At 42.6% G+C, this 12,980-nt stretch overlaps 2 protein-coding genes across 3 annotated transcripts in view; both read left to right on the top strand.

Annotated features, from left to right (window-relative positions):
- The first annotated feature begins 983 nt into the window (after positions 1 to 983).
- LOC133479208 (tumor necrosis factor receptor superfamily member 6B-like) lies at positions 984 to 3,142 on the top strand. The gene is made up of 5 exons (XM_061775832.1): positions 984 to 1,085; positions 1,173 to 1,593; positions 2,091 to 2,270; positions 2,624 to 2,705; positions 2,776 to 3,142. The coding sequence occupies exons 1-5, from the start codon at positions 1,032 to 1,034 to the stop codon at positions 3,026 to 3,028; spliced, it is 990 nt and encodes a 329-aa protein (XP_061631816.1). The 5' UTR covers positions 984 to 1,031; the 3' UTR covers positions 3,029 to 3,142.
- A 293-nt stretch (positions 3,143 to 3,435) lies between these two features.
- LOC133479206 (F-actin-uncapping protein LRRC16A-like) overlaps positions 3,436 to 12,980 on the top strand; it is a 56,642-nt gene continuing 47,097 nt past the window's right edge. The window contains exons 1-2 of one of the 2 annotated variants that reach the window (XM_061775826.1): positions 3,436 to 4,207; positions 11,150 to 11,247. In XM_061775826.1, coding sequence (XP_061631810.1) covers positions 4,168 to 4,207; positions 11,150 to 11,247 — 138 coding nt within the window. In that variant the 5' untranslated portion in view covers positions 3,436 to 4,167. The remainder of the gene's footprint in view (positions 4,208 to 11,149; positions 11,248 to 12,980) is intronic. The other variant, XM_061775827.1, reaches the window with a different exon arrangement.

The following is a 12,980-nucleotide window of genomic DNA, read 5'->3' as shown; positions in this document are numbered from 1 at the left end:
TGCAGCAACACATGGAGACAGACAATATAACAATATTCACATATTATTTTTCCGCAGCGCAAAATGACTAATATTACTGCATCTTACGGCGTCACTAAACAGTAGTTGTGAAACTCTTTTTCTTTTTTGTCTTCTTGAGTATTATACAGCCCCCAGGTGGCCATTTCGCACACACCAGAAGAAGCAGGAATGAATTAATCATAATGCACAAACTCTTTAATTCTTTACATTCTATTTATTTATGTTATTGCAATATGTTTAAATGAAGTACAATGTTAAAAAAAAAGTCCCATTTTCCTTATCAAAAAACATAAAAATTGTTGTTGTCCATTTTAGTGGGGAAAGGTGATTTAAGGGAGTTTTTAGTTGGTTACAAGACAAATTAAACGAAATTAAAATTGCCTAAAATTGATTTTTAGACACTTTGGATTGCTGGATTGATTGATTGTATATAATACAGGTGGATTTGAATACATTAGAATATTTTGAAAATGTAATATATTTCATAGTTCAATTTAAAAAAAAGTGAAACTCATGTACACACAGTGCAATAGATTTATTACAGTAAGTGATTTTTAAATACACAATTTGATAACAATTGCTAACAGCTATGAAACACCCCAGAAATGAGATTACATTTTAAAAAAATCCAAATTATTTAAAATATAAAAAGTAGTTTCTACTTGATTAAAATATGTTTAAATGCACCTGTGCACTACATTATTTTACTGTATATTTTTCTTATTATTTTTGAAGTATGTTAATAAAAAAAAAGATATCTTTTTTTTTTTTTTTTTTTTTTACAAAAACAAACAAGAAATATGATCATTTTATTTGATAATGATTCACGGTGACAGACAATTGCATTTGATTTCCAGTCAAATAGGGGCTGTTTATTGTGGGATTCGTGTTAAATACGTTGATGAATGGAACGTTGCTCAATAAAGTATACTCCGTTATGAAAACACTTCCCAATTTAAGTGGTTTGACCTTTAGGGAAAGTAATGTGTTCCTCGCTCGACGCTATATAAATGCATGACAAAGCAGCATCCTTGTGCACGTGTGATCCACTCAACATCGGCATGGTGAGTACGAGGACCGCGATGCGTTCAAAGTCACTTTGAAAAGGCTGACAACTGGAGACTCGTGTTTTTCAAACGTGTTCTCCTCAGCTGACGCTGTCGCCGTCGTCACTGCTGCTGCTGCTGCTGCTGCTGCTGCCGCTGCTGTGCGGCGTTCACTGCCACGACTCGGCATCGGAGTCCCCTCCCACGTACAAGTACAAAGATCCGTCCACGGGGGAGACCCTCGCGTGCGACAAGTGCCCCCCGGGCACGCGCATGTCCGCTCACTGCACGGCCGCCGCGCGAACGCGGTGCGCGCCGTGCAGAGAAAACCACTTCACGGAGCTGTGGAACTACCTGCCCAAGTGTCTGTACTGCAGCAACTTCTGCACGGGCGACAAGGAGGTGGAGACCGAGTGCGGCCCACGCAGAAACAGAGTGTGTCGCTGCAAGCGGGGCTACTACATGACGGAGGACTACTGCAGCAGACACTCCGAGTGCGCCCGCGGCCGCGGCGTTCTTACCACAGGTGAGCGTTCCAATACATTTCGAGCATTTGGGAAAGCTATCGATTGAAAGTTGTCCCCGGCCACAACAAAATGTAACTATAAGTGGCAGTGCATGGGGGGGGAAAAAAAAACAAAACCCAAAACAAAACATCAAATGTTAGCCTTTCGTAAGTGCATCAATATCAGGTATTGCGCAAAGGTCATTTAAGTGCTTAGTGCTCGTTTAAGTCGCTGTCAATGCAACCTGCAGTGGACAAAATGAGCAAAAACAGTAACTTTATTTAAAAAACAAAAATAACAGTCAATTTGTTCTTTATCCCCACCGGCTGGGCACATTTGAGCCCCCCCCCCCACACCGCTGTGGTAAATAGTTTTGCGATTTGTCCATGGTGTGAAGAAAATGGATGCAATTGAAGTGTATTACCGCTGTACGATGCATGAAGTGGTTCTGAAATATAACATTTAAAACAAGGCAGTCAATAAAGAGGCTTATTTTTCAAACAATGTTTTTTTTTAGGTACATCCCAAAATGACACTGTGTGTCAAAAGTGCCCCGACGGCTTCTTCTCCTCATCTTCGTCCGCGGTGGAGGCGTGTGCCCGACGCAAGGCGTGCGTCGGCGGGCAGCTTGTACTCCTCAATGGCTCGGCAGCCAGCGACACGGTCTGCGGCCTCTGCGAGGACCTGGCAAATGGAGGTGCTATTTGTACACGTACTCCAGCTCCGCTTTGGACGAGAGGCTTAACTGCAATTAGCAACCACACCAACCGTGCGTTGGGAAAAACAGAAAACCGCCAAGGCCAAACAATCCTCATTTTGGATCGGCACCAAATCGTACACCTCCGAAGACAACCTCCCCCAAAACGTGTCTTTACATTCTTATTTGTGCTTCATTCAACTAACAAATAGACTGTACGTAAACCTAGTGGAGGTAACAAGAATAATAATCCCGGATCCGCATACTTCACGCAACAATATCACCGCCTTGGTGGCGTGGTTACAAACGATCCTGAACTCTTCTTGAAATCATGCCTGCACTTTTGTCTCCAGATGAGCTGCTCAGGACCTTCCTCTCCAGCTTCTTTACTATGCACAGGATGCGCTTCGTGAAAATGAAGAGATTAGTTCACAGGTGAGCCCTCGCCAAAGTCCACCGAGTACTCAAAAGCCGTAAGATTGAACAAGCGTCCCGTCTCCGACAGGTATATCGGTATGTCAGGGAAGGAAAGGCACACCGTGCGCTACGTCTTGGCTCCGCACGAGCAGCGACGTCATCTGTCGGAACGAATCGGGACGTGGTTCCGCGAGGCCCCAAAGGAGCAGCTGGAGAAACTGCCACAGATGCTCAGATTCTCTCAGATGGCCTCCATGGCGGAGAAGCTGGAGCAGAGACTGAAAGAGATCGAAGGGCAGAAACCCAACTGTACCTTAACGCATTTATTCTCCTTTGACTGAAGATTTCACATTTCAACAAAACTCGTTTCTCGGCGTTTGTAACTGTACGCACCTGATTCCGGACTGATATATTCGAGACCTAAATCTAAATAAACAATGTTTAGCAAAAAACTATTTACTTTGTCGGACATGAAATGCACTAACACGTCGAGTAATAGCATTCCCCTGATAAACATGCAAGTTTTTTTTTCAACCAGTTCACCAGGTGGAACGAGGCACACACAGATATATAGTAAGAGATTATCGGCAATAGCATAATATCGATTATTCATACAATAAATAGCACTAATTGTCAACTCAGTTTCAGATTTGGGGTTTGCCTGTGAAGACTACATTTATACTTGTTAGAGGCGTAACAAACATGAAAACCACAGAATTGTTGGCAATATAGTGTATGTTGAATGAAAATTCCAATTTCAAAACGTGACGTGTGACGTCACAACGAGCCGGAAAGCTCAATTCCCTGCAATTCCGCCTAACAACCACAAGATGTCCCTCTCTCCTTTCTCTACTTCATTGATTGTCATGAAGAAAAACACCAGCGACGCAGACGTGTCTACATTTTGTATTTTGGGATGATTTGAAAACGACAACTTTTGCGTTCCAGCACATTCCTCGATAGTTGAAGGGCTTCGGTTGGCTGGGTCTTTTCTTTTCTTCCAGTTGGTGTCGTCGTCGCAGGCTGCTGGCTGCTCCTCATTATCGGTGTGACACCCTCTTGCCACGCCGCTCTCACCGGCCTGGGAGGGGCTCGGGCTGCCGGTGTCCACCATTGGCTGCCGCGGAACAAGCAGCGACAGCTTTACGGTCGGGAGACGGCGAGGGAGGATGTTGTCCCGTCGTGCCTCCTCCGGAGATACGCTCCATCTGGGCTCGTCGGCGGCGTACTTTTGCCCCTTCCGGCTCACGTCATCTTAAAGCGGCTTGACTCACAAAGCGATGCTCGCCGCCGAGCCACACCGACACATTGCCCGGTCACCGCGGGGGCAGAGGAGCATGTAACCCGCAAGACAAACCACCGGGAGCGGCGGCACTGTGGCACCACCTGACACTTCTTCTCTTTCTCCCTCTTTTGCTTCTCAAAAAGCAAAAACGAAACATCAGGCGTCGTGTTGTTTGGCTAGTTAAGTGTGCCCAAAATGAGCGAGGACGTGTCAGAGGTGCCCAAAGAGCTTCTGGGTGAGTAACGCTCATTTGTGGCCATGTGTTCCACTCTCTCGGTCGGACCCACGCGTGTGTGAATGCTGCACAGCCTCTCATTGTGGCACACAATAGTGCGATTGTCTCGCTGCTACCTAAACTATGCACAAGTACTGGATAGGACGAGAAGGTTCCTTAGTACACACAATTGCTTTGACCTCAGATGTGGTGTTAACTCTACTGTTCTATCTACACTAATTAAGCAAATCTTTTTATTTTTTTTATTTAAAAAAAAAAAAAAAAATCTTAAAAAAAAATTTTTTTTTTATTTTATTTTTTTTTAAATTGAACTCCATGGTACTTTTCCAAAGCACCAAAGGGGAAGGTTTGTTCCCAAGCCTTAAAAGTCTTGATTTAGTAGTGTACAAAAGCTTTGTTTTGTACGTGCCCCTGAAGGCACATTAATGATGTACAGGGTGTCCATAAATCTCTTCAGAATTTAACAAATCGATTACAGACTTAATGGTAGACACATCTGTGTAAAAGTATTGCCAAATGAGGAGTACGCCTCATTTAATATACGTCTGTATGGACACCAATGCACCATTAGTTGCACAAAGCACATCAAAAAGTCCTTGTCTCCGTCAATTTCTTGCTCAAATTGACGACTGTGATTGTGGATGTCTTTCATTTTACTGAGTCTGCATATCTGATTTGGTTTCAATAAACCACAATGCACACTGTGCTTTTTCTCGAGCAATATCCATTATTTACTTTACTGTACTTAAAATAACCCATTTAATCAAGATGGTACCTGAAATACACAAAAGTAATGTGATTAAATACTTGCGTACTGAGTATATACCGTAGAACATATCTGATTAACATACCGCGTCAATTGCTTTGGTTATACATTGTTTAAATTCGAAAGAGACTAGTCTGTACTTTCTTGTCTAAGGAACTGGTGTCCAAGCTCAAGGCCTCGGGGGTCCAGACCTGGTGGCCCACCACCTCGCTTGATGTGGCATGAGATTAAATTAAATATCTGCCGCGCCTAATGTGGACGCTCTGTGTATTTAAATGATAAAGCATAGCGCCACGATGGCTCATGTCAAACTACAGAAACAAACAAGATATCCATTAGTTTGTCAGTAATGGTGGGCGATCATTCACTGCGGGCTCAAATATAGCGCAATATAGATTTGGTTCAACAGATACAAACGCTGATGTGTCTTTGCAAATGTAGCAGCCCATTGTACCCCTAGGTATAAAACGAGTGTTGCCAGTTTGTGGTGACCTTCTGCACTGGGTCCACAGTTGCAGCTCTAAAACTCGTAAGACGGGTCCTGTGAATTTGCTGCGCTTCTCCGACCTGTTTATATTGTCACCTTGGACATTTACTCTTCCCCCAGGTTGTGCCGCTGTGTGTTTAACTGTCTTTGTTTGACCAAGCAGTCCGTATTTGACACCTCGGTGCAATCTTGGCCAAGCACTAGCACTTTCCATTCCATCTATGGACAAAGACTTCCTCCTTTTAATGGGGCATGTGGTATTCAGGAAATTGTACGGACGCACTTAATAAGAGATGACTTCACTGGCTCTGTGTGTGTCATCCGCACGTTGAATCTTACATTTATGGTGTAGTATAGGGAAATAATCGAAGTAATTATGCAGTAATTGAGCACATTAAGGCATTTGCCATGATCACATGTCATGTGAGGTGTTGTGTGGATGATGACCATTGTTAGGAACATTCACTGGTGCCAGTGATTCAGCATCATGCAACATTTCCCTCCCTCATCCTCATACAGAAACAAATAGAAAGTAGAGAAATGCCAGTCAAACTGTTTCAATTTCACCTCAATCGTCCACCTGACATTTAGACGTACACATTTAGTCAAGTTATTCTTGTGACAGTGGAAGGAAAAAATGGGTGAGAAACAGACCAAATGTGTCAAATAATTTGAATCGGAGGAATGAAACTATAAATGTTTAGCAGAGGTCTGCAATGATGACAGCTGAACTTCCCAAAGCTGACATTGTGCGAGCTGGAGCCAATCCGAGCGGATTTATGGCGATTTACGGACCTGGTTGGCAGCCAATCGCAGGGCATTCCCACTCACATTCCAACCTATGGACAATTTAGTTTGAAATTAATTTGCGTTGTCCCATTCCTATCACGTAATAAGAAATTGGGTGAAAAGATAGGAAGGTTTACATTTTGTTAATTTTTATAGGTTGCAAAGCAACAACATAATCCCGAGGCACAAATATACTGGCAAATGGAACAGCAATAGCTTAGTTCTATATCACACAATGTAATGCTTCATGTGGTGAAGTGAAAAAAAAAATCAAAATCCACACTGTTGCTGGGGTTCCACTAACATGCTTGTTGTTTATTCAAGCTGCAACTCATTAAGACTGATTGTACAGCACCTATTTGTTCATAAATAAATCACAAAATGGGGTTAGTTGATTGGCAAAAGAAAAGCGAAGCTATGGTGGCGAGTCGGCAACCAAAACAAAGGCGCCGCCCGATGACGTCGCTTCTTGGCGACACACATTATCCAAACGACTGTTAAAACAAACTCGATGTTCATTGTTACTTATGCAGGAAGCCGCTGAAGTGAACTTAACAAAATTTACTGCAGATCGAGACCGTTCAGGTAACATTAGTTGTAGTGGGCCTGCTGTAACTAGTGGATAGCGTAAAAGTGAAGCTGGCGTCTCGGGACAGTGATAATGTCTGCAATTTGAAAGTACTATTTTAATTTGTAATAAGACGACAGTGCAACAGCGACTTGTCATGTCTGTAAATTGAGCGTTGTATTTGGAACTCAAGTTTCTGTTGTTTATTTCAGTACTAGACCAGTTGGTCTGTACCCTGTACTACTTTATTTGTGACTGAATGTGAAGCTACTACTTACAAGTGGCGTTAAGCACTCTAGTTTGACTTTGTGAAATTGATTCATTGACCATTTAAGAGATTTCTTTTGTGACGGCATCAAGTGCAATTTCTAAAATAATTTTTTTATGAATTTGAGTTTATTTAAAGGAGAGTTTGCAGGTTATTTTGCTTAAGTATTCACCGCGCCCGAGGAAGAACAACCCATCAGAGACAGAAGGCGTGACCGGCGAGATGGTGTCAGTCATTTGTCGTGCGAACACGGGCAATCCCCCGCAGCCTCGCACTGGCTTGTTTCCTTGGGCAGATTATTCATCTGCAGTTAGCAACAAGCGTTAAAAAGATGAATTTGGAATCCCAAGACAATCTAACGTGGTGTCCTACGCGATCCAGCCACTGCTGGGCTTTGAACACCCAAAGCCGCAGTCTTCACCGGTTGAGAGCGAAATGTGCTAACCGCTAGGCTAAAAGCCCGAGCTGCCAGCGTCTCTTTAAGGAGTCCGTGGTGTGAGGTTCACATGCTCTCCTTTGTTACACATAGAAGCTGCCTTTCAGAGGTGGAGGATTCAGAGCTGACACAGAACTAACAACATTTTGCTCGACTTGTAAGTTTATCACCTGTTTATAACTTTTCATGGATTGTGCATTCCAAAAAATACAAGTTCAAACCAATAACATTTAGTGTTTTGCAACACTCTAACATGAATTAATCATGCCAGCTTGATACATCGGCTTGTGTACTGCGAATTTTCTTAAAATGCACGTTCACGACTCGTGAGGGTTGTGGCTTTGGTCTGAAGCTCGGGGGGTGAGGGAGGAGTGAAGTGAGGCTACGTTAAAATCTTGCTAGCAGTTTTAAAACTGCAAACTCACCCTATAAGAAGGGATATCCAGACGTAATTTGTTTGCATTGTTATTTTGTGCTGCAACACTGATACGCTATGAAAAGATTTTGTTTACTTTGTTTGAACCACTGCTGCACTAGACTTATAGCCATATAAAAGGGTATCATGTTGGGATACTATTATTCAAATAAAATTAAGGCTATTGAGACAACTTGTTTTTTTTTTTCTTCTTAATGCATTGTCCTTTGTGTCTGATCGGAACTTATTATCTCGGCAGATACTCAAAACCAAGTGACTTGGACTCGGACGCAATAAGCGTAATCGATACAATTAAAATAATATGCATGTGTTTGGAATGTGAAAGAAAGAGAGAAAACCCAAGCACAGAGCGAAACAACACACAAAAGCTGGAGCTGAGATTCAAACCCAGATCCTCTACCCTGTGAGGCAGACGTGCTAATCACCACTTCACCTAGCTGCCTCTTCAAGACACAATTATTGAATTTTAATTAAGCGCTTTAAATAATCATCATGCCAACACCTAGTGACTTGCTTGCTACATGTCATACTCCACTAAACTTTGTGGAAATCTGCCAAATTGTTTTTAGCTGGTAACAAAAACATGACCTCTTCATTGTGCTTTATGGAGGTAGTAAGTTCAAAGTACTAAGGGTTGTAAAACCAAAAGAACACGGAAAGAAGTGTACCCAACAATAACCATACCATACCATACCACTGTATTTGATACGCTGAGCAAAGGTACCAAAAGGTATTGTGGTAACGATCACGTTTTCTTAGCATTTTTAACATATTGACAGTGGAAACCCCAACCTTTGATGCTGAAACAAACGAAATACAAAATAAATTGACTTGCAGGACTCCAGTTTCCTTGATGCGATTCGTACATCCATGTGAAAGTGCACCAATTTGTATCTACCGGGAGTCTATAAACATGAGTCAATTTGAGCTTCAGGTTCATTTTCTCAGTTGGACCAAGTGCACATGCTCTAACTCAATCCACAGGGTAGACGGCTGGTAAAATTAGCACTGCTGTTCCAGATGAAATTAATTAGGAATAGAAATGAAGGAAAACTGTTTGTTTCTGCTCCAGTTCATTAAAATATTGAAGGTCTCATGTTGCTTAGAGACACGCAAAAGCTACACAAAAAAATGGCGCTCATGTTAGCCGGATGAACTGTTTTTAGCGCTTTCCCTAATTATTTATTTCCTTTTGATCCGAAGAAGCCTGTAAGCAAGGATACGCGTTCCGGCACAGATGTGCTCAAGTAGAATCTCCCTCAGAATGGATGAGTGGGAGTGTGAAGAGCGTGGAGAGGCAGCTGACCCACTTCTGCTTTCTAGGCCTGCTTGCCAACTTTGGCGCTTCTCCTGGGTGTGAACAATCAAGCTGAAGGGAGTATACGCTGAATAATATGGATGTCTGAGTGCAGTAGCTTCCTACACAATTTTGTTCCTCTATTTAACTGCTATTACAATCAAATGTAACTTGATAGTTAACACTAAATATTTATAAAACCAAGTCGAATGCAAAACTCATTTAACTTTCCTGCAAATCCGGACAGAGGTTCACATCCAGTGATACTATGGGAAGGAATGGTACGAAAACGGTGCCCATCAAAGTTCCCCGCGGTTACACTACACCACGGATGGTACAAAAAGCCTTTAACTTCGCAAAGCAAATGCCTCTGGTACATAATTTGCTCTCACTCTTTGTCAAAGGTCTTGGAGCCATGAGTGACGAAATTAATTCAACAATGAGCTGATTAAACCTGTGTATATAGGCGGAAATGAATCCACTCGCACTTACCTTCATATGGCACGCAGCTAGCTTCCTTCCGTCTGCAACACAGCATTACAGTGATCGCTTTTAACAAAACAAGCCTACTCAAATGTATCTAACCTCACAATTTTTACTCCTTTTTAAAAAAAAACAAACAAAAAAAAAAAAACATCCACCTTAAATTGGTTAATAGTCCATAAAAATAATAGATGAAGGGGGGGGCTGACCAGTAGTGTTGATTTGTGAAGCAACCAACGCGTACTAGTAGAAGGAAATGTGCTTGCCTTGGGTCGCTGACGTCTACAGGCTCATGTAGGTTTCAACCTGAATGTGGACGAGCCTAATTGGCTGAAAATCAAATATGTCATCAGAAAAAAAGTTTAGTGAAAATTAAAACTGGGTCTATTTTTTGGGGTTTTTAAGTCCATAACTATGGAATAAATACCACCATTCCAAAGTTTATTTTTTTTTATAGTCGTCTAATGGGAATTAGTATTAGTATTTAATCAACTGCTACTTCAACAGACAGGGGCAACAACATATACAAACAGAGCATACAACATTACTCACAGGCATACGTTCTCTCTGGTCTTTGGGAGCAACGACTTGCTTCAGGGTGATTTGGGGACCTTCTCTGCCTCTTCTTGTTGCTCATTTATGTCGCATCTCTTCTAATAAACCTCAGTGCTGCCTGGTATGTTGCGGCACAACGTGATACTACACTGAAGGCGTGTGAATCTAAATTTAGACCTGCCTATAGACATGTAAAAACACCCCAAAAAGCGATTGCTTAAAATTCTGGGGTGTGAGGAGGGGCGCCAACGATAAACAGCGATTATAGCAGGGGTTCACTGGACTGGAAATGATGACAAAGCCCATCTCAGCTATCTTAGGGCGAGAGGCGGGGTACACCCTGGACTGGTCGCCAGCCAATCGCAGGGCACATACAAACAAACAGCCATTTGCGCACACATTCACACCTACGGGCAATTTAGAGTCTTCAATCAACCTACCAGGCATGTTTTTGGAGATGTGGGACGAAACCGGAGTACCCGGAGAAAACCCACGCAGGCACGGTTTATGTTGCTGTATTGTCGCTTCAGCCATATTGTACTGTGCAGCCAGTACACACGTGTTTCCCAGCTATTGCTACGTCACAGTTAAGTGTCATTAAGTGTCTACACGTTTCTTCTTTGCCACCTCTGTCATCCTGGCTGTGCGGTGGCATCACACAAAAACAAAACATCCACAAAAAAGCGTGTGACTTTCACAGTTTCACTAACTTTTTTCACTTCGGTTAACTTCATTAGATTTTTTTGAAATTCCTTCTTATAACTGAATAATCCAGGTTTTTGTAATGACAGAATTTTGACATAGGATGTCAAATGTATGCCAACACTGACTCCAATTCTGTTGTCCCTTGTGTGTAGAGAGCGTGCGGGATGCGGTAGGGAGGAAAGTGAAGCTGTCACTAAGGAAGAGAGTCAAACTGGAGATCAAAGGAGACAAGACAGAGAACCGAGTCTTGGTGAGTCGACTCCTGCTGCTTTCCAGCATACACAAAATAACTGTCTGCCTTCCTGTCTGTGTTCATGAAACCGCCGCACATTCCTCTGTCTCATTCTCAGCATCATAATGAAAGTCAAAATAGCCTTTAATATGAGGATACATTTATCATCTTGACCAACCAATTGCATGTGTTTCATTGCTTTACAATCCTAATTGTTGGTAAAGTATGGTAATATCTGTGATATTTTGGTGTCCTGTAAAGTTGTCAATGTTACTAAAACTATTTCTCTCCTGCATTTTTTATTTTCGATACCATTTTTACTATTACATCAGAGAGAATTCAAATGCATTATCTTTTTTTCCTTCATGCCTGCAGCACTCTATGTATGTAGCTAATGCATCTGTTATTATTGTCAACCTTTAGTCAAGACAGATAATGGTTTACTGGTCTCAACCACAGCACAGTAAACCAAGCTTAACTGTTCTACTTGGTGAAAACATTTTTTTTTTAACCTGTCCTGTTCAGCTGCATGGCCATGCAGAATGGTGGATCTGTATGCCTTTTTGTGCTAGAACAGTTTTGCTGTGCAACGGGGGAGTTTGAAATACTCCCTCTGCTTATTACTTATTTTTTCTAATTATTATGATGTTTATTGAAAATGCAGCCGGACAGAAAAGGGTTTTAGGGGACAGACAGAGGGACAGAACAGACAAGGACAGAGAGAGGGCGTGACCAGACCGGAGACCAGCACAGCCAGGACCCGGCCTGGCGTCCGCCTCATCATGCCTTGTGCCAAACCCCCAGGGGACCCCGAATGAGATGTGAATGTGCCCAATGTGCGAAATATGTACAGTGTGAGTAATAAAAATGTGCTGAGTGTGAGAAGCAAGAGGCAAGACTCCTGCCGGTCCGGCCCAGCCCGACAATCTGGAAGACCACAGAGAAAAGGGGGGTAGCCCCTCCCCACCCCACAGCTAATATCCCCGGCCCCCCGCCACCACCCAGTGGCCAGAACCCATCACAGAAGGTGGGCCTTCCCAAGGCGGGAGGCGCCGACACCCTACCATAGGCCCCAAAGTCAGCCAGGGACCTGAAAACATGGTTTAAGTGAGGTCGGTGTACTTTTGATTAGTTACGCCAACGGGACATGTTTGAAACGAGTCAAATCCAACACTTCAAAAGGCTTCATTATCGTTCTGTCCCTCATTGACTTTAGGGGAACTGCCAGCTTTTAAATTAATTCTCCAGAGTCTTAATACTTTGGCATGCATGTACTGGGTAGTACTTTGCATACACTGTCAGAAATCTTAACAGCTCAGATAATGTTAAGCAAACTGGCAGTCATTTAATAAATGACTCTAACTTAGTTGAGTGTGAATGACTTCAATGACTTTACATGTGGAAAAACAGCAGCTCAAAGCTTGTTGACAGCAAGTACAGGGACATGGAAAACCTGCACATCCTGCTGTTCAACATGTACATTTAGGACTTACTGAAGGCTCATTCATCAGGTCATCGAGTTTCTCTTGACTGTGTGTCTATGGGCCAAGTAGCAACAGCAGCTTAGACCATTAACTGTTGGTCATAGAGCAGTGGAATGCATACATAATTTATTCCTGGTGTATTATTAACAATCCACCACCTTGCCTCCTCTTGGCAGTGCGGTGAAGATACAGTAAGTCGGCTCAATTGGCATCTAGTCTATGAAAGATATTCCAGTTACTTTGAATAATTTTTTACATTACAGTATA

The sequence above is a fragment of the Phyllopteryx taeniolatus genome, chromosome 6 (genome assembly GCF_024500385.1).
Source record: "Phyllopteryx taeniolatus isolate TA_2022b chromosome 6, UOR_Ptae_1.2, whole genome shotgun sequence".
Taxonomy (NCBI): Eukaryota; Metazoa; Chordata; class Actinopteri; order Syngnathiformes; family Syngnathidae; genus Phyllopteryx; species Phyllopteryx taeniolatus.
Note: the sequence above shows the minus strand (reverse complement) of the source record. Positions and strands in the feature narration are given on the sequence as shown.